We start from the raw sequence: 22778 nt of genomic DNA on the forward strand, positions 1-22778 counted from the left end.
GCTGTGGGAGTTGGTTTGGTTTTTGGAAGAATTCTCTTGGTCAGGGTTGCAGGATTCGGCCAAAACTTATATAAAAATATATTTCTTCATTTTGACAATGTTGATATAAACCGTATAAAGGCCTTAGGAAAATGAAAAAAGGAAAAACACCAAACCTGTACAAACTCCTTAAAATTTTTTTTACAAAATCCCTGAAACTCTTCCTGTTAAAATGTTTTCAAACTATTGATTTAAAAAAAAATAAAAATACAATGCACATTTAACCAGGTGGTTATCTCGCCCTCATATTTTTCAGTCCATGGCTTCTATCCTCGTTCAGTTTTTGTCATTACCACCTTCCTTTTTGGTAATATAATAGCTAATATAAAAGTAATATTTTTAAAGAAGAAAAACAAACTGAAGCCTGAAAGAAAACTGCAATAAGTGAGCAAAACGATTAGTACAGTAGCTCATATTCGCTTTAATCCCAAAATGCTTTTTAAAATAACATCTTTTAATAAACCCTTTATGACAGTGAAGGCAGCACTTTATAAGTAGCGTTTAGCTTTTTTCCCTCAATCCTCTAGTTAAGATTCCTCGCCCTCTCTCTGTCCTTCTCCCCTGATGTAGTCTTGACTTATACCACCATATTGCTGTTAAATGAAATTATATATATATATATATATATATATATATATATATATATATATATATATATATATATATATATATATATATATATATATATATATATATATATATATACGGTATATATTTATTTTAATAAGCCCCATCTTAAGCTCTGACGGACTACTCTTTAGCCTTTTTTGTGGAAGATAGGCTTTAATCTTCTGCCTTTGAGAAATGTAACTGATCATGTTAATGTTAGTTTGTTGCTAAATTTCTATTTCCTATAACTTAAGCCTGTTTTTATTGTTGTTTTTTTTACCCAACAAAAACCTTGGAAGAAGGGTTTTAATGCTAAAACAAGTGGGGATTTTTCATAAACACTTTTAGCTTAAGGGAATTGAATTGTTTTTTTCTACTTTGTTTAAATAGGAATAATTCATAATAATATAATGTAATAACAGCTGTGATAGTTTTTACATTGGAAACTATTCTTGTATTTCCTACCATTATAGTGGTACATGTGGACCTGATCAATTTGGAAATATTCAAGATTTATTCTGTATTTTTAGGTGAAAATTGCTTCCTAAACCATCCGATTTTAACAGGCAAAAAAAAAAAAAAAATTATGGTTTTCAATTTCAGTGCAATTAATACAAAGTGAAGCTCTGGGTTTTTCATTGTTTAAGCTGCAGACGACTGAGCTGATCAAGGTGAACTTGGGCAGTTTTAAATATTTGCTGAATGATTGTTGATTCATTGGGACTTTGACCTGTTGGAGCAAGGAAAGTCGTCTTTTTCTTTGAAATCATTAGTAAAAAACGATCAACTTGAATAGGGCAAATCAGGGTGAGGTGGTTAGATTTATTTAATGTTTAGAAATTTCCAGTCTTATGGTTTTTCTTCTTTATAGGCTATTTTTAAGACTAAAAGCTACAATTTAGATTTTTTTGTCTCTGTGCAGAGCCAGAAGGATCTACTGTCAAGAGGGAATCGCTTTCATTTATTTCATGTTTATTTTTCATGTCCCATAATAGACAAAGATTGAACGCTGAAAAGATGAAAACTTTGCAGGAAGGCTGAATGTTTGCCAATGCTGCTATTTGTTTAAAGCCTTTCTGTCTCCCTCACAGCCTAAATGAACCCTTAGCAACTTTTTGTAGAAAACGGTTTACTTCTTAAACGACTCCTTTCATCCTTGAGTTTTCTCCTATATTTTTTTTATCCATTTACCTAAAGTAAAGAAAAAAGTGTCTTCTTTAATACTAATCCACCATTCATAAGTCAGGGCTGTTCAAGCTGGAAAAGATCACCGGTTTGTCTGAAGAGACAGAAGTTTGATACGTTTTTTTTATCTGATATTCAACTTTTTTTTGATTAGAAACAACCTGCCATTAGTGGATTACTACAAACTCACTGTTTTCTCAAACCTTGCCTCAAATGATCGTCTCTATAGCCACATTTTGAGAGCAAATTTTCTTTTCACTCATATATTATATTTAATTGTCAAGCAATAATGACGGATCGCCGAATGTCAACAACCTCGGTTCGCGCACAATGAGCAATCAGTGGGCTGTAAGCTACCTTTGTTTCTAAGACTGTTTAATACCCACTCATGATCAAGCTGGACCTGTTAACAACTTTATTTATGTAAACTTGATAAAAGCGTATTCCTAGATTATACTGTAAAGAAAAAAACAAACTAAAGATACTAATTAACTGTGATGCATACGTTTTTTTCCTGACATTTATGTTTTTATTCTGTCTCTTCCAGGTGTCGGCATGGGGGGGTTATGTGTTTATCATCAACCTGATTCCGCTCCATGTGTTTGTCCTCCTGTTGATGCAACGCTACAGCAGAAGAGTCTACATCGGTAAGATGCACACAAAGCACTGGCAATTAAAATAAAACGTATCGTTGTCCGTTTGACCTCGTATTTAAATTGCCCGTGCAAACGGTGGATGTAATGGAGACGTTGCCTTCAGTCTTTCCCTGTGAAACAGAAATGTGTGCCGTAAGCAGGAGTTCCACCGGCGTTTTCCAAACAAAGTAGCCCCCCAGCATCTGACCCCCGCTACAGGCTCCATTGCCCATCACGTCTGTACTCATTACTGATAGCCGTAGGCGCTTCATCAGCAGCCGGTCACACACCCACATGCCTCCGTACTGTAGAAGCAACTACCTGGTCCCCCTACCATTTTTTTTTTTTATTTTATTTTTTTTTTGCGAATATCAGCACATTCCAGTTTTTTTTTATTTCTCAATGCATCCCAGTTCCACTTGCTGTGTCCTGCAAAATCATTTATACCCCTAGAGACTTTTTTCACTTTACAACCAGGAAACCTTCATGGCTTTTATGGGGTTTTATGCGATGGAACGCTGCAAAGAAGTGCATATTTAAGTGGAACAGAAGGGATTCATTGTCTGGAGGTTTTTTCCTTTTTTCTTTCTTTACAAATTAAAGTCTAAAAGATATAAAGAACTGCAGAAGTTCAATGCCTCCACAGCCTGGAGAAGTTGACTAATAATCTGAGAAGCAGCCAATCAGCTGTGGAAGAGCTGCAAGGATCATTATTTTAAATGAGGAATTCTGCCAAAAGGATAAAGACTAATCATGAACTCAACAAATTTTACCTTTTCATTTGAAGAGGAGCTAGAAGAGGGTAAGCTCTGGAAAAAAAGCTATAAGTAGTCTTTGCTGCAAGCCATTTAATGGAAAGATGAACATGTGGAAGGAGGTGCCTTAGGTTATGTTCACACAGCAGCCTGAAGTGACCCAAATCCAACTCATTCTCACTCCTAACTCCTCACATATTGACGCTTGGTAAAGTCCCGTGCGTGTCAGATACTGACGTGACAGGGATACCCCTCTCGTGATTAACTGACGCGTGGCGTTCATGATGGGCTGTAGCAGGAACTTCCAAAAATGTTTCCAAGAGTTGTGAAGTAAAAACATCCCACTAAAGGGCTGGTTATATTCCTGCAGCAGTGTGTCACAGTGAGCTTGACGCAGACATTTTTGATTTATGCTCAATATTGAAGCGTGGTCTGCGCTATACGCTGTGGGTTTAGATATGGCCGAAGCGGTGAGGAAGTGGGAGCGAGTTTAGTCCGACAGCGGAGGGACATGAAGGAGAAAAAGAGCGGGGATCCAGGTGGAAAAAGGTTCCCAGCGTTCTCACACACCTCTGTCTTCCAGCTGGTCAAACTTCACAAGTTGTTTTCCGCAATTTCGGTCATAAAAACAAAACAAGCCAGCGTCCTATCTGCGGCACTGTCTGCGGTCAGCTACAATTTGGGAGAGGTGCAGCAGAGGGGGCAGGGACTGCTTTTTGTTCACTGCGACACCTACGCAGATGACCCAGTTTCAAAGTATAAATCAGCCTTAACCCATCCCTTACTCAATCCTTAAACCCTTAAAGAAACACTAGTATAAATGCTACCATACACTTCTAAAGCTACCAAAGTAATGTTGTAAGCTAAACTTTTTTTTTTTTCCACGGGTCAAGTGATACTGTCCTCGACCTGTCATTTACCAAATACTGACGCAAGGGGTACCCGCTTCGACGAAGTCACAATATGTGACGAGTTGGGAGCGAGAATATGTTGCCGAATCCAATTTTTTCGCCCATATGAGAACTGTATCCGATCTTTGCATGACATTCTGAACATCATAGATCTGATTTTTTCCATTGCCACCCATTCACACAGGAGATTACATACAAATCGCATATATTTAGAAATGTGTAGAACCAAGCAAAAGAATAGGATTTCACAAAGAAATCGGAATTGAGCATTAAGGCCTACAGTGTGAATGTAGCCTTAGACAGAGGGGACCAACACTCAATAATTTTCCTGAATGCAAAAATGGTGGTGGCAGCATCATGCTGCAGGTTTCTTTACTGCAGCACTGTCAGACCCCAGGCTCTAGGACATCAGAAATTGTAATATTAAATGTATCCAGAGGAAAAAAACTAAACTTTAAAGGGGTTTATTGCAAAGGGAAAAAAGGCTCCACCTACCAAACACACACTTTAAACAACTGGCTAAAAATAGACTAGAGGGGCATAAATCCACCATTAAACAATCAAATCAAAGACGAGTTGATCCAAAGTCAAAGAAACATTATGGGGATAACAGAACCTCTCAAACATACTAAAAATGCAGTACAAGATGCTTCAAAGCTGCCCATATAGTCTTTAAAAGTCAACACAGAAACCAAAATGGGGTCAACTTAAAAAAAAAAAAAAAAAAAAATCTCTTTCACAAGCTGCCCCACCATAGGAGTTTCTTCAGGAGCCTTTTATAGGGAACAGGTGGTTCTCTTCATCCTCTAATTGGCTGGGTGCTCCTTCTGGTCTAGTCAGGTTGCTGAATCTGCATACAAAAAACCAACATTAAGCGGTTCCAAAGAATTTCCCTAAAGCTCATGGAGAGATGAACCCAGCTGAATATCACGTTCCATCAGACAACAAACCATAAACATGGAGCCACAGACATGATGGCGTACCATAGGTCAAAGCATTTTCGTCTCTTGAAATGGCAATAGTCAAAGTCTAGATCTAAATCTAGATGGGAGCCATCCATCCTAGGGCTGGGCGATAATTCAATAACTATATATATCGATCGATAGACGTGTGGCGCAATAGAAAAAAAGAGGGTCGATAAAAGTTCGATAAAAAAGAAACGCAGTTTTCCTTCCTTCTCATTGTAGCCTAGCCTTGTAGGTTTATGCTAGTCACTGCTTCCTCCCAACCAATCACAATGGCGGACCCAGGCACGCCGTCACCAAGCGCCGCACTCTCAAACCTCAACACAGAGCACATGAAGATGTCGCAGCAAGGAGAGGCGGAGGAAATTGTTCCAAAGAAGGGTTTTTGTAGTTCGGCAGTTTGGCAGTATTTCGGTCATGGCAAGTCGGACAAAAAACAAACCACAGTCATCTGTAAAATGTGTCTGGAACCAGTGAAAACGAAGTCTGATAACACAACCAACTTTTTTTTTTTTTTTTATCATCTCAGCCGCTCACACCCGCAGGAGTACGAGCAGTGTAGGCCCCGGCGCGGCTCTCCTCCGAGGAATCTTCGGGAAAATATATATATATTTTCAGTTCTGGGCAATTTCCCACGTAGTTCTAACAATTGAGATAAAAATGCTGAGGGGCCAGAAACTTCAAAGTAATAACTCAGGTTAAAGCAGGAAACGGGGGCGGCGGGGGCGGCGGCGGCGGTGGGGGGCATTTATTTATTTGTTATATTTATTTTGGTCACTTTTCTGGTCACTTTAGTTTATTCTTTGTCAGTATTTAATAACATAACTCAGGTCTCTTAAGTTATTTTTCTTTAAAACAATTCTGTTATGGTTAAAAAAGTTGGTTAAATAAAGATTTAATTCGAAGTCTGTGTTTGTGTTTTTTATTAAAATTAAATCATTTAGCAATATTATAAAAAGTCCAGGCAGAGCTGCACATAAAGTATGGTTTCAAATCTTTTCAATAATTATCGATATCGATCAATATGCATTTTTTTTATCGATAAGCTTTTTTTCTATATCACCCAGCCCTAATCCATCCATCCATCCATCCATCCATCCATCCATCCATCCATCCATCCATCCATCCATCCATCCATCCATCCATCCATCCATCCATCCATCCATCCATCCATCCATCCATCCATCCATCCATCCAGAAAAGAATGATAAAATCTTTAGTCTTTGGCTTTCAAAGAGACATACCCAGAAGGACTTGCTGCTGCTGTAAAAAATGGTTTTGTTCACGGTGGCTAAATAATAGGCTAACCCTTAAACCTTGTCCTTTTTGTGTTTTGTCACATAAAATCCCAATAAAATACATTAGAATTTTTGGTTATGTGATGAGAGGAAATCCCTGGGTGTCTGCTGTGAAAACTTCTAAGAGGCCCCGTGTCCCACAGCAGCTCTGCTTGCTAACTAACCGCCCTAGTCTCTCTAGACGGAAGCTGTCGGCGTACAGTAGCCACGAGGTCACAGCAGGGCCCCTTTCATGGTCAAGATAAATGAGCGGATGTCAAGCATCATCCAGGCTTAGACTATTAGCTGTACTCACAAAGCATACTGTTGAGAGATTTGTAGCACAGTATTGTCTGTTACTTTATCTCCAAACAGTTCTTCAGAAGTGAAATGTTTGATGAGGTGGAAAATGTCCCATTTCCATTTGTCTTTCCCCGTTTTCAGCCTGAGCATTATTCAGAAAGCTTGTACCCCATTTGATAGCAAATGAGCAACAGAGATGAATTTGAAGGGAGATTTTTATGATAGAAATAGACATTAAGTTCTCTGCTTTTTCTCTTCCTCACATCACAGCTCCTTTTTATAACCAGGTGTCTCAAATAAGGATCCCACATAAAAAGATCTCTTGCTTTAATTAAACACCCTTCCAGGTTAGATTCACCAGCAATTTGTCTTTTTTCTGACTTGAATCAATAGCAGATGTGTATAAAAAGTGATTGCTGGGGGAAGGCATAGCTACTTCAAAAATGAGCCCAACTCTTCAGGAAGAGCATGAAATCTTAATTAAGCCGGTGTGTCTGCAAATCGGTTCCCCTCGAAGCCACAAAAGGTGGGAGTCGCTTCATTCCTGGCAGCTTTGTCACACGCCAGGCCCCCCTGCCACACTGTGCCGAGCCAACTCCCATTTTCTCAGCAAATGACGTTAGATTAGCTATTTTGTGTTTACTCCCTATGAGGTACGGCAGTGGAAATCAATAGACTTTAAACACCTCTATTGAGGTTGATTTTTGCCCCTTAGAGGGAGAAGAAGTGGAGCCCAGTAATGGCTTTTTTTAATGCTGTAATTTCTTTTCATTGTTCAGCGTCTAATCTGGTGTCCCCTCTGTTTATCCTTTTCTCCTTCCGTTTTCTTTTTGTCTTTTATCAGCTTACAGCACTTTTTACATCGTGGGCCTCATACTGTCGATGCAGATCCCTTTTGTCGGGTTCCAGCCAATCAGGACCAGCGAACACATGGCTGCTGCAGGTACAACCCTCCCCTTTTAAAGCAGAGTCTGAAGGTTGCTTAGAAGGGCCTCTTTTTATGGGAATATATTATAAAAGTGTTAAATGATTGGTTAAAAGCCTGATCAATTATATGTTTGTTCTTTTTTTTGTAGAGGAATGATACCACACTGAGAAATGTAGATTAACCCAGCCTTTAATTTTGGTTTATTTATACTGAGGGAGCAGATTATTATTATTAACGATGAATGGATTGAACATAACCATCTTAGAGCCTAAAGCTTAATCCTTAAGAACCTGTGGAGTGTCTAAGAGAGGATCTACACATGTTGGAAGATTTATAATGGAAGAAAAGTAGGGTTTAAGTTGTAAAAGAGGGGTTCAAAGAGGTGTGAGACTGTTTCAGTGCAAAGACTATCAGTTTATACATATTTTTACAGATGCTCTATAAATGCATAAATTCACAGCAAATTTAAAAAGTACTAAAAACACAAAATGAAACATAATATCCAAATGCCAAGGGAATTTCTGCAGAGAAGAAATGACAGAAAAAAGACATGCAAAGTGCAAACATCCTGCAAATACATAAATGGTGTGAACACATGCATGCAAAACAAATTCTAAAAAATGGTGCAAGTTTTAAGAAAAGCTGCAATAGTCTCCACATACGGTGTATAATCATAATCGTTACAGCTCTGCATGAAAACACTGATCCATTTCCAAAAAAAGTAACAAGAAAGCACCTTTCCATGACCCTCGCATGCTTACAGCCTGTTCACTGCTCTCCAGTTTAGCTTGAGGAAAGTTTAATAAAGCTTGCCGGGTTTCAACTCTCAAGTGGACCCATCTGCTGCCTGGGAAACAGGGATGAATACATTGGCAAGCGCTCCATTCTTCAACTCATGTTTGCCTTTTTGGCTCCTTTTAAAACTGAGTGAATTCCCTTTTTTTTGGGAGAATTTTCTGAACTTTAGAGCAGGTGCATGTTGAAGTGTCCCTTTTTCATCACTCACAGCTTTGAGAGGCAGTAAATAAAAAAAGTGTATCCCCTGGTTTTGGCTTCCCTCTCTCTTAGTGAGCAAATGTGTTTCAGTATCATCAAGATAGCAGCTGCTTGGAACATCTGGTGGCGACATTCATGGAGCTCAGGGAGAGCTGTGAGGAGTGACTGAGCCACGGACCCATCGGGTCCGGTGAGATTTTGCCCCGTAGGCGGCAAAGCAGAGCGGCAAAGACTGACAAGGCTGTTAGCAGCACGGCAGCCCTTCAGGAGACAGGCAGGGACCTAACCGTGGAAATGAGTGAGAAGCTTTGCTGCCTGGCATAAAGGGGGGGTGGATTTCATGCAAGGTTTGAGAGAGGAGGGTAGGTGATGCAAACTGGGGAAAGCAGGCCACTCTTTGGTTCTCATTTGTTAGACAGAATGGTCCAGGCAGGCAAAGAGGTGCTGGAGAAAATGCTCCAAAGAAAGTTGGAGTAAAGGAAGAAAAAAAAGCAGCGTTACTGAAGTGCTGCGAATAAAGATAATACAAGCAAAGAGATGGGCTTATTTACACAGATGCCACTCATGCATTTCAAATATGTTGTCCTGAGGTATTACTCTTCAGCATCTGCCTGAATAGCCAAGGGGGATCTCATGGACTGCTTTGTAGACAACACTGCTGAAATGACAAAGCCACTTTGTACCCAGCAGGAGGCCGAATCAATCAGAGCCTCCTCAAACATCCAGCTGGAGGTTCTGTTGGATGTTGTCTCAGTCCTTGATGTCTTCCTCTGCCTTTTTCTCAGGTGTGTTTGCACTCCTCCAAGCCTACGCCTTCCTGCAGTACCTGAAGGACAGACTCACCAGACAGGAGTTTCAGACGCTCTTCTTCCTGGGGATCTCTCTTGCTGCCTGTGTCGTCTTCCTCACAGTCATCTATCTCACCTACACAGGTCTGTATCCGTGATTAAACCAGGGAGCTGACTAATTAATTCACTCTTTTATCTGTCCTAAATCTTTTGTCAAATGTTTTTAACCTTTTGTTAAATCAGAGAAAACGTTTTTTCTGAAAATAATAATTTTTATAATTTATTATTTTCCCTTCCAGTTATGAAGAAGTTTGCAAATTGAGTTCTACTTTTTAATAATGTAATTTGATGCTTGGATTAAGTTGGATTTACTAAGATATTAAAACTTTTACATTTTTTGATGTGAACAGAGTAAAATGGGTTTCAGCTTTCAGTATCTTTAAAAACCAAAATAAGAAAAAAGCCCAGCTTATTGAACCATTTTGGGTTTTTTAGGTAATCATTGACCTCTGGGTTTTGCTCCTTCAGCCTCTTAGGCATGGCTATTCCAATGCTTTAACTTTTAAAGGATGTATTCATATTTGTTAAGATTTAAAATAGTTCTTTTCTCAGTCCAGATATTTAGGTGTGAACTCTGCTTCAGACTGCATTGAGTTGACTGCAGTCCTCCTCCAAATGGACACAGTTGTGGTTAGCTTCTGGTGTAAATACAAACCATCCTTAATCCAACACCACTGTAGAAAATTCAGAGGTTTTTTTTCCTTAACAAGGAACCATTGTTGTGCCTGTAGCAACACTGAATGTTATGGTCATACCTGATCTGCTGTATTCCATATTCCACCCCATCCAGTGGGTGGGGAAGCAGACGACGGCTATCCTTTGGTCTCTAGCACAAGTTTAACTATGCGGTCCCTAAATTAGAACTGGGACATTTTGTTGAATGTACTGCTCTTGGTTTTAACAGTAACTTAGCAACATTAAAAAAAGGCACAAATTTATTCAAAATAGATTTTCATGATGGTGTCCTTCCATTTTCAGGTCTGCATTCTGTTCCTGGTCATTTCTTTGTTTTTGTTCTTACCCAAACAATTACACCAAAGGAGCTTCCTGGTGTTCCCATTTGCTCAGTGTGCATATATTTATTAATTAATTATACATTTAGTTGAAACCTTTAAATATAAATGTAAAAGAAGATTGTGATAAAAATTCTAGGACAAATCCTCAATGAATAAACGGATCCCATCTGCCTTATTCTATTTTCATTTATCCATCAGCCCATCCCTCTATACTTCAGTTTGTTCATTCAGTGTTATTACTTTATTATTCAATAACTGTGTCTTCACCTGAACAATAGTATAAACCGAAAACAGCCGAATCCATCTACAAGAAGGAACAGAGCAGAATATCCTTAAAGGTGGGAAGAGATGCTGCAGATCTTCTATAAGTGTGATCTCCTCTGCCATTATCTGCTGCCTTAACGGCATCAGAGAGCAAATGACTTTAAGAAACTCCACAAGCTGATTTAAAAAAAAAAAGCCTTATCTGCTCTAGCAGCCCCTGGATGCTCTAGAGATGATTTTACAAAATATTTCTTCATAAAACAAATAACATTATGAGCAGCTCTAATCTATAGAAAGCTTTTGGATGTTTTCAACCTGTCAGACTCTAAAGACCCGCAGCCATCATTATTTACAAGATATCCCTATATTAGTTACAGTAGCATTAAGATACATAAAGGTAGCTTAGAAATAAATGTTTATATATATATATATAAAAAGAAATAAATGTTTATGCATTCATCACTACTTTTCTTTCAGTCATCAGTCTTTAGAGATATGTCGGATTTCTTTCCTGCTTTTTTATGTCACACTTTTCTTACATTGGGCCCTTGATTTTACGTTATTACATCATGTTCTACTCACCCATATGAGTTTTGTGTCATTCTGAAGATATTCCGTTAGGTTATATCCAAGTAGCATCTTCCTATGGGTAACGACTTGAAGGCACAAACTAAACTGTTCAGAATTTATTATTTATGGTACGCCAGCATTCATAACATGTAGGCGAATCACTGTCCCCCAGACATCCACGGTTATATTTTTTTATGTATATATTTAAAAAAAAAAAAAAAAAAAAAAAAAAAAAAAACAGCTTTCCCCTTTAAAGCTTTGCAAATGATCAACTGGGATTAGACACTTTTCTAGAAAGCTGACACACATTTCATAATTTAAACCTGATGGCTTAATTGCTTTAATGAAGAATAAATATTTTGGATAAACAGTAGGGAAAGGCTTTATTTTAGCTTTATTTTAATATCCAATGTCATTATCATTAACTGTAACCTCCAAGGTTGTAATCTACAACCTTGGAGAATATTGGCTTTTACATGATAAACATGTAGGAACCCTGGCCTTTACTCTGCAGTACGTCTTATTTTTAATCCATTATTAGACGAATATTTGTTGAAACATAATTTGCAGCAGTTATAATGCTTTTCTATTATTTGCTCTATAAAAAATTCTAAGGATGATTTTCCAGATTGATAGCTTGTCCTAACTGATACACATTTTGCATTACAGCTTGTTAAAAGGAAGGAAAGACCACATATTAGTCCTGTTTTTCCCTCCAAATTCACATGATTTGATTGTGGAGGGAATATGGTTGGTGGACAGTTTTCCTGGGCAGAGATCAGTTTTTATTTCCTCTGATGGTGATCCAGACCTGGGATTTAAGCCATTTCAGATCTCCATTTTGCTTTATTTTAGCCAAATGCACACATAATCTTCCATTCCTCTCATGGTCTGACATGCAGGCCTTCCCAGTGGGCTGCTAATCAGCATTCTGTGTGTCTGAGAATTAAACTTGGAAGGCAGAATGGTAAACAAGTATAAACAGAAATGGACGTCAGAGGTTTGCAATATTTTTTATTAGCTTTTAAATTATGTTGTGCCTTTTAGTGACCTTGCTTAGTATTTTGCACGTGCAGCCAGCTGTGAGTTTTCGATTCGATGATTATCCTTAGAAATCATAACCTGCTGTGAAAATTATGCAGGTTTGCTATTCCTCATTGCTGCTTATTGATTTGTTTCTAATTATAAAGAAAAAATATGCCCCTCATATTTTTTCCTTACAAAGTGCTGTTTTTCTTCATTGTCCCTACTAAAGTAAAAGAAAAAAACAAGCTGTCATTCCTTTAGGTATTTGTAGATGCTGTTTGCAAAGTTTTAGCTGTAACATTTGAAATTCAATGTTCTGCTGCTCAGGATAATATATACAGCTTGTCCAGGACTTTTCCAAGTGCAGACAGATGGTTGAGCATTACGTTTCCAGCAGGACGGGCTGGTGACTCGCATGAATGCAGACGTTCTGTCACTTGGACGTTGGCTTCGTCTGGTAAAACATTGCCGTCTGTCTGCCATTCGAATTTAGCAGTGAGCCTCGGTGACTGTTGGGTGCAGGGTGCCAGTTTTTCAGAGACACAACCTACTAAGTCTTGTCTGTCAAACTCTTATTTCAGAGTCTGTTGAAAACAGTTTCCTCAGTTTCTTTAACTTTAGCCAAATATTGATTGAATCAATCTGTACCTTCACATACATCACCTCCATTTTATTCCTTCTGCATTACTTTGGTCTCCTCTTCCCTAGTTTTTTTTTTTTTTTATATCCCTGTGCCATTTTATTTTGAGGTCTCTCCATCTTATTTCAAACGCCTGCAAAAGAGAGCTACAGGACAACTAAAGAATTTTCCAAAGTGTCGGGTGTGTGTGCACCGTTTGAATTGAAGCTCCAAGAACCCCCCAGGAAACCAACTGAAATGTATTCTAGATCAAAGCCCAACTATGAGAAGACATTTGTAAATGCCCTGTGTGGTCTAATTTGCAACTTAAACGGTTTCACTTGAATTAAAAAAACAAGTCAGTTCCACTAATTAAATAACATTAATAAAATATATGTCAGACATCGATACATTTTCTGATGGGTTTTTTTTCACTGCATCTGTAGTATTTAATCTAAAGGCTTCTCTTATTAATCCCTCATCAATAGATGGGCCAGTTTTATAAATCTTCATTGATGTCCAACATGTTCTTTTATCTTTACAAATATTTTTAATATAAAAGTGACACATTTTATTGCATTAAGAAAATTTTTTCTTCCGGATTTCTTGGAACTTTTTCCTAAACTTTGCTATAATATACTTCTGCAAACTTTCTGCACACCGGCAATCAATCCTTGCATGCCAAATGTTAAATAAGAGGCATTAAAACACAAACATTTTCTCATCGATCATCTTTTCTGCCTCCAGGATACATTGCTCCATGGAGTGGCCGCTTCTACTCGCTTTGGGACACCGGGTAAGCTCGGCTGACCTTCACACTCCTTCTATCGACGGAACCGACTGCATGTGTGCGTTTGTTTTCCGAGACGGCAATAAAGTCGTCCTGCAGCTTCCCAGGAGGGAAGAGGCTGCCGATCCTGGCTCTGTTAAACAATGCAGGAGGCACTCTGTGTTCTCCAGATGCTCTGCATTGTGTGGGATTTTATAGCGCAGCCAATCAATCCCTCACACTCTGACTGGCTAATATAAGCAGAATCAGGGATATTTTATTTGATATCATGTTTTAACTCTGTCCTTCCATGAAGTAAACCTAGTAAACGAATGTTCAATTCTACTAGCAGGAAAAACAAACCACTTGAATAAGTTTTTAACATGAACAATATTGTGATGAAGTATTTGATTACAACACTGTAGAGCATTTTAATCCACTAGCTTTTACAGATTATTTTTTAAATTGAAGCCAGACTGGAGGGTTTTTGACCGTGAACGGTCTGTTTAAGCCTACTTGGATCGGAGTCTTTCATTATTCTGTTCTGTAACCCAGATGAGCTCAGGCTCAAGGTTAACTGATGGCCATTAGGTAGAAAGCAGAGTTTATGGTTTCATTAATTACACTTCAAGTGTATGCTGAAACAACAAAGCGTCAGAGCACTATCATCATGTTTGACTTTAGCCATCATATTACAACTTTTTCTAAAGTGTTTAATTTTTCCAGGTTGGTTAGAATTGCTTTTTTCCTCAAAATAGATTAACTTGCTTTATCTAGGTCATCTTTTTCTTTTCAATATTAATATGATCATTAAAGATGAAACACTGAAACAGGACAAATATAATTTTTTTCTAAGTGTGATGAGGAAGATCTAATGTGTTATTCTCTTCATTTTTTGATGGGAGAATACATGAATCATAATCTGTCTGTTTTTTTTGTGTGTTTTGTTTTTTTCCCCCATCTTGTCGCCATAGATATGCCAAGATCCACATCCCCATCATTGCATCTGTGTCGGAGCACCAGCCGACCACGTGGGTGTCCTTCTTCTTTGATCTGCACATCCTGGTCTGCACCTTCCCAGCAGGCCTTTGGTTCTGCATCAAGAACATCAATGATGAGCGCGTGTTTGGTGCGAAGCTTTTTAAATGTATTTGCATCATAAAAGCTTTATTTGACATATAGAGTTGAGCTGCAACACGAGTCGTCCTGGTGGGTGGGGGTGTTAATTCTGCTACCACTGTTTCCCTCGCCTAGCTTATCTAACTATGCTTGATTTTGGCAGACACTACATTCCTCCGTTAATTTTTTTTAATTCTTTTTTTTATTGCAACAAATCTGTTTAAATTTCTCACGTTTGGAAGTTAGAATGGTTGGTGGGCCCTTAACTGTCCACATAGCTAACTGTCATTTTGAAAGCTTGCTAATAAAGACTACAAAATTGACTCTTTTATTGCACATGCAGTTCATGTATCTCCTTGGATGCGCTTTCTTTTCAGTCAGTGAAGGAGCCCTCCACATTCACAGAAACAGCATACAGAATGTTTACTCATAAGTTAATAATGCTAGAGCTCTGCTTCCAGCTTGTTTTCAACTTGTCAAGCTGCTGCAAGAAAACAATAAGTCGATATGTTGCCCCGTGTTGTAGATAACTTGGAGCTGAGCGTCTTTGTCCTCCAAACAGTAATGTCTTATCTTCCTTGTGTCAGGATAGACCTGAGCCCCCTCATGGTGCAGCGGGGGTATATTATTCGTATCTTTACAAGCTGGTAGAATGTTTTTCATGTGTTATTCTATATCAGCCTCCTGCTATAAAGCTCAGCTGCATTAGTTAGGCTTCCTTGTCTCCTTTGGTTTTCAGGGCTTTCCCTTTTTAAGTGGAATGACCTAGAGGCTGCCTGGGTGTCTTTACCAAACTTCTGAAATGTGCAGCAAAAAGACGCCTTAGGGATTAAGTGCAGATGAAGTTGTGTGTTTAAGGAAACAGTCTTTTCAGTGCACCTGTGTTCAACACTTCATTAACCGATAATCATTATTGATTATACGTGCACTTGTTGATCAGGATGGCCACTTTTCAAGGACAACGATCAGCATCCGTTCTTTATGCTTCTGGAAAGACGTATTAGACTGCCTTACATTTACTGCTCAGTCTTTCTGTGTATTTTTCAGGTTTATTTCCTTTCAGCTCTAACAGAGCCAGATTCACAGCGTGTTTATCCTTGTCTGACCTTTTGTTCTGCCTCAAACGATCTCTTACCCGCCGCTCTCTTTCCTCTCTGCGTTCCAGTGGCTCTGTATGCCATCAGCGCTGTGTACTTTGCCGGTGTGATGGTGCGGCTCATGCTGACCCTGACTCCGGTGGTGTGCATGCTGTCTGCCGTGGCCTTCTCCAGCGTTTTTGAGCATTACATGGGAGACGACACCAAGAGGGAAAAGCCTCCTGCTGAAGACAGCAGCGACGAGGACGACAAGAGGAATTCTGGGAATCTTTATGATAAGGCAAGTAGGGGTGGGGGGTAAAAAAAAGAATTTTGTCTCAAAAATGTGTAAGTCAGTATTTCTTGTTTTATATGGAGTCATTAAGACACAGGGTGACATTTTTCAAACTGTTAATTATGGTTATTGCTCATATCTAATAGATACTCAAAAGTTATTTTCCTTGGAACATTTGGAAGTTGCATAAGATTAATATAAAATAAAAAAATCATTAATTCTCCAGAAAAGTATGTCGATGTGCAGTTTAGCATTTGCACTCACTATTTGGTCTGAACTCTTTGTATGAATTAATGCAGCTTAAAATTTATCTGCATTGTGAAGCCGTGGTCATTAAATAAACCTTATCCTGTGACATTTGGCGTGTGGGCAGGTGCCTCATCCTGTTGGAAGATGAAATCCGCTTTTCAATAAAGCTTCTCGGCAGATGGAAGCTTGAGGTTCTCTTAAAATTCTCTAGATAATTGGACTTGATAAAAATGAGTAGTTTAACACCAGCTGATGATCCAGCTACTAAAATCCCTGAGTGTTAAACCTTCACTCTGCACCTCAGGCAGCTCTGAGGCAGTGCTTCTCTACTGTGAAGGCTGTGGTTAACGCTGCTGCTTTTGAAAGGTTTACTCTTCACTAAATGTTTATTGACATGATTGGACACAGCATTGTGTTGCTTTAACCGACCGCCTGTGTCTGTTAATGACCGACTGCTGGACAGGTGTCATATGAACAGATTACAGTAGGTAGAGGATGATACAAGGGCGTAGGTTTGATATCAACTTTGGTAGGGACAATATTGGTCTTAAGATTCATTGATTCTTTGCAAAAATATCCATTCTCTTTATTTTATGCTTAATGTGAACATCAGGGCGCATTTCGTTTAAAGAGAAAAGCGGCATTTCTTGCATCATCGGCTATGATGAATGTGGAATTAGACTTTTTTCACTTTGAAAAGGTTTGCATTTGAACTTACCAGCGACTAAAACAGTAGATAAATGCATATTTAAACCAAAAATAGCCTAAATATTACTGTTATGTGGATTTATCCTGTTTTCTTTTGAAGATATAGAACTGTGCAGAGGTAAACAGAGGTAAAACCCACTCTTATCTTTTATATGCTCTCTCTGTATCATGAAACAAAGCAAAATAATACATTAAAGGGAGGGTAAATAAATTATATGTACATGTACACTGGAACTAGATGAGGAACTGACACTAAGCCTTTAAAATATTAACCTAAATATACAAGTTGTACATCTGTGCTGTAGTTACTCTGTGTAGCTCATTTCATGTATTTTATCTTGGGCTTAAACAATCGGATTAATCAATTATTGAAATAGTCATCAACTAGGTTAGTAATTGATTAATCGTTAACTGAAGTATAGAAACTCTAAATCATGCCTTTAGCTGACAGAGCGACCCACTTAGAGAACGTTTCTGTTTACCTGTTTTAATGTTGTATAAAATCTTCTTTAAGAAACCGATTTGCAAAATAATTTGTTGCAGCCCTAATTTTATCATAACATTATAAAACACATTTCTTACATACATCTAAAGTGGAGATAACAGCCAAATAAACAAACATGTTAATCAAGCAAACTATACTAAAATACACATGGCGTCATTGTGAGCTCCAACAGATCACAGAATCCAGAATGCAATTACTGACCAAAATTCAACTCTCACCTGAAGCCACTTCCCTCTCTACCTGGGCTGCAACATCACCACTCATTGTTTGAGTTCCCTTAAATTCAGCCATATCAAATACAAATGTGTGTGTGTGTGTGTATATATGTATGTATGTGTGTGTATGTATATGTATATGTGTATATATATATATATATATATATATATATATTAGTGCTGTCAAAATTATCGCGTTATTAACGCGTTAACGCGAGGCCATTTTAACGGCGATAATTTTTTTAACGTGAGATTAACGCTATGTGGTTTTATGGTACAATTTTTCCAAGTACATCCCGCTGCAGCCTGCGGGAAGGCGGGGCTATTTTCCCCCAGTCTATGCATTTCTCATAGGCTTCTAGAGCGGAGCTCCTCAAGGGAAAAAGACGCTCATACACTGGGTGACGCTAGTGCCTTTTCTTTAAGCCCCACCACCAACAAACAAGTTGAGTGTCTGGTAACTAGTAGCAACCTGAAATACGCTGAGAAAACTGATTACTGAGGTGAAATGGAATCTCGTAGCAGCACTCTTGCCGTCTGTGTACGCAACAGGTCGGTATCGCGTGTGTGTGTGTGTGGGTGGGTGTGTCTGTGTGTGGGTGAGTGGGTGTGTGTGTGTTCTCATTTTTGTTAAGAGGCTGAAAAGTAACTTTCTAGAGAGCATAGACTACCTTCATCTAGTGATGTCGGTCTATTGATTTTGATGTATTGATTGAAAATTGTTCATTATTACCTTGGTTAATTAACATCTAATGTTAACTCTACTAAATTTTATAGCAGTAGGGTAAAATGCTTGTCTTTGTTCAAAAGACTGTATTAACTGTAAAGACTGTCTTTTACATCAGCCTGTTTTCAGGGCCTTTTTTTTGCCTACATATTTGTTATTTTTTGCTACATGCCTCCCCATCTTCTTGCCATATGTTTCTATGGCATAAATCAGTATCTGTGACCTGTTTTCATTTTAAAAAAAGAACATTGGCACAAACCTAGCCTGTATGTATTTTTTTGTATGTCATCGAGAGTATTTAAATGATTTTCAATCAGGAAAAAAATGTGCGATTAAAATGCGATTAATCGCGAGTTAACTCAGGCATTGATGCGATTAATCGCGATTAAAAAATTTAATCGATTGACAGCACTAATATATATATATATATATATATATAGCTGCCCTGCATCATTATCACTGGATATGTTTCCCATAATCATGTAATGTTACTATTATACAAGTGTGTTTTTACTATTAAAGGATTAAATGTAGCACAAGCTTTTATATAATCCTATATTGCTTACTGTTAAAATCACTTGAAAATTATAAAAGAAAATATAACACTATCTTATCTGTAATTTCATTATATCCTAAATAAAAAGCCAGATTCAAGCATGTTTTCCAGACACTGCTGTTTGTACTAATTTATTTATGGACTGTGTGGAAATCTATGTAAAATAAAATTACTGTAAATAGTGTTCCTCTGTTTGTCTTTAAGCTATTTCTAGAAGTAGAAATAGTTAATTAAATATCACCCTGATTATGCTTTCTAGACATAAAGTAGCAGATGTTTAGGTGCCATCTCGTGCTGTTATACTCTATAAAAGAAATAGAAACACCTGCTATTTATACCTGAACTGCCTCAATAATGAAAACGGTAACAAAGGGAAACCCTTGCGTTTTCTTTTTCAGTCGGCTGTGGTTAAAAATCAGAATTTTTGATGGCTTACAGTGTTTGGTTGTCCATTTTTTTCAGCAGTTTTCAGAACTCCTGCCTGACTCAGAATATTTACTTTTATAAAAGAAGAAAAAAGGGTTTTGTTGATACTTCAGATTTAAATAAGATTTTCAGATGCTAATGTTGGTTCCACAAATCAAAGCACTCTCCTGCCTCTTAACAGAACTGCGATCAGCAGCTTTCACCTGTTTTAGCGTAGATGATTTATATCTATTTTTTTTATTGGGACTTGTTTCGTAGCCTAATATTAATTGTAGTAACCGTGGTATTCTAGCATGAATAACATTTTTATTTCGCAATCCAAGCATGCCAAACTACAGACCAGAAAACAGCCAGTCAGGACGAGAGAAGGTGGAACTTAAAGCAGAACAACCAATGAGAGTGAAGTTTAACACCACAGCACCAGGGGGTGGCCATGGCCACCCTGTGCAATGCCCTGGCCACCCTGTGCATTGCCCTGGCCACCCTACTTGCCAGTGTAAATTGTAGTACCTTCATTTTAGCATTTCACCCCACTATGTACAGCCGGCGACATAACATTAAAAATCACACAATACACCAAACCATGAGTACCGGTAGGTGTTTACCTAAGTCTTTCTGATCTCTACAGGCAGCTTTACCACAATAGTAGATTCAAACCCTTAAATTAGGGCTTTTAGTTTCAGTGTGCCATCCCAAGATTTTTAGTGGCCCCATCTGGCCACCCCTATGAAACATTTCTGGAGCCGCCACTGCACAATTGCTGACTCTAAGGGACAGGAAAGAGCCGATATAAGACTGCTCCATCTGAGTGCCTGCCTGGTGCATAACAGCGGCAGCAGCAGTTACCAGGCAGCGAAGCTGCAAGAGGAAAAGAAGCAACTGTTGCATCAATGCTGTATTGGAAATTATAGACATGTTATTCACATAGAATTATCGGTAGGGACAAGTAGGTCGGTCCAAAATTTTGGTAGGGACATGTCCCTATGGTCCCTATGCAAAACTATGCCAATGTCATGACATGTTGTACCCTTAAGACCGTCCATAATCAGTTTCCCTGCTCATCTTTTCTGTTTCTGCATAAGACCAATAATAAAAAATCAAAACTAGGGTTATCTAAAGTATCAATGCAAAACTGCTGCATCCAGATACAACACTAGTTTAGGATTATAAAGATACTTATTAAAAGTTTTGTTTGCAATTTTTGCATTAGATAAATTTTGATTTCAAGATAATTTTTGGACTGAAAGAATATCACTTCTAACAACCTTAAAATATTGTCAAATTGTTATATTTGGTTTATTTAGCATTTATTTGCACACTTATTTAACTCATAGAACCTGCTATTATGTTGACAAAGAAAGTTCCAGTTTTTTGTGTGAACATATTTTTATGGATTTATTTGGTATTTTTATCCCAAAGGTATCGAGTATCAAATATTTTCCTGGGTGTCGATATAGAGTTAATGATCTAGGTATTTTGCAAACCTGATCAAAACATAAACACTTCAAATGTTTCCCTCTGTGTTATATTTATATTAAAAACATTTGGTTTCCTTTTTTAAGGAAGTTATTTGATTGTGACGGATCTTTATTTTTCATTTTTAACAATTAAAGCTGCTCATGAACTACTCATTTGAATAACCAGCTGAATGTCCCTTTGTTCTTCTGGCATTGCGTGAGCAGAACCTTTGTAGTTTGAATTTTACCCATCCGTCTGCTTCCCTTCTTACTCCCCAACTGTTGGAGTAAACTGTGATTCAGCAGTGACTCAGCTGTAGCGGTTTGATGTTGCTGCCATCCTCTCGGCTGTCTCGCTTTGTTTGATTCAGAGGCACATTCCTGAAACATTGCAAAACGGTTAGAAAAATAAAGACATATGGTGACCTCTGACCCCAACAGCACTTTGTTCGAGGTGTTTCTCTTTAAAAAACAGGTCTCATACATATGAAGAATAAACTAGAAAAGTAGATGTTGCAAAAGGTTTACCTTTCAGCAGGATGACAACCCTAAATAAATATTTTTTAAAAACATCATAAAGCCACATTAATTGATTTAGGCAGTGAATTTAATAGACATATAAATTAGTCTTGTTTATATTGATGGCTTCGTTGAGGCCGATTTTTAAATACTCTTATTTTATGAGCAAATCATTTGGGATCATCAGCCTGTCTTATTCCCCTGAAGTAGTCCTATTTACGTTTGGTTAGTCGGGCTCTTAATTAAGTTTTATTTATTCAGGCAGTTTAATCAGGGTAATGGGTCTGTTCCACAAGAGCACCCTGTGAAGAAAATACTAGCTCTTATCAAATCAGAAAGCTAGTGACACCAAACGTTTATCGCAGAAAATCCAGTAAACTGCAACTATTTAGATCCCGCTCATTTAAATACGGTTTAATTTACCTATAACAACAAACATGATCTCAAAGCACAATATTAGACACACCTCAGTTTTGACTTATCATTTAACTGTATTAAAATCAGTCCATTTTGTTCTGTTCTTGCATTGAAAGTGACAGTCATGTAAAGCCTGGTGTTGATTGAAGCATAGCCAAGTGTTTAGTAACTTTCCATCAGTTGGTGTATGTGGTTAAACCGAAAAGGAACATCCCCCTTTTTAACGAGAAAGAGGTTTCTGTTCTGCCAGCTTCAGAATGAGTGGTCTCCTACCACGGCCAACTGGGGGTTGAGTTGACAGGAAACACAAAACTGAAATGGTATCATTACAACATATCTTCCGGTGGGAGTCGATGCAATCAACTGGTTTTCCTTAGATAGAAAACTTTGAATCAATTAGACTGTATGATCTGGTGAATTGAGATGACGTGTTGTGAATTGATGCTTTATAAATAAACTAAATTTGAGATTGACACACAGCAAGCATGATGCACTAGTCCAGTGGTTCCCAAAGATTTTCCTCTGGGCCCCCCTTTGGATTACACAAAAAATTCCACGCCCCCCCATTGACCCCCCCCCCCCCCCCCCCCACGACCCCCCAAAAAAAAAAAAAAAAAAAAAGAATAAACTGGGCACACACATCGTTCAACCACATATAATAAATCTATACACATATTTTGTTTTCAAACTTTTCATAGTTCTATAATGTAGATTAGAAGAAAATTCTTTGTTGTCTGTGTTATTTAAACATATTTCTTTTTTTTTATTTGTAACAATATTTAACTTTGCTATAA

At 38.0% G+C, this 22778-nt stretch overlaps 1 protein-coding gene across 1 annotated transcript in view; it reads left to right on the forward strand.

Moving 5' to 3' along the window:
• Positions 1-22778, forward strand: part of stt3b (STT3 oligosaccharyltransferase complex catalytic subunit B) — a 117934-nt gene that overhangs the window by 80746 nt on the left and 14410 nt on the right. Inside the window, exons 5-10 of the mRNA XM_038277021.1 lie at positions 2381-2480; positions 7524-7622; positions 9389-9535; positions 13694-13742; positions 14690-14844; positions 16000-16211. Of these exons, the coding sequence (XP_038132949.1) occupies positions 2381-2480; positions 7524-7622; positions 9389-9535; positions 13694-13742; positions 14690-14844; positions 16000-16211 (762 nt within the window). The remainder of the gene's footprint in view (positions 1-2380; positions 2481-7523; positions 7623-9388; positions 9536-13693; positions 13743-14689; positions 14845-15999; positions 16212-22778) is intronic.

The sequence above is a fragment of the Cyprinodon tularosa genome, unplaced genomic scaffold (genome assembly GCF_016077235.1).
Source record: "Cyprinodon tularosa strain WSP-4 unplaced genomic scaffold, ASM1607723v1 ctg13, whole genome shotgun sequence".
Taxonomy (NCBI): Eukaryota; Metazoa; Chordata; class Actinopteri; order Cyprinodontiformes; family Cyprinodontidae; genus Cyprinodon; species Cyprinodon tularosa.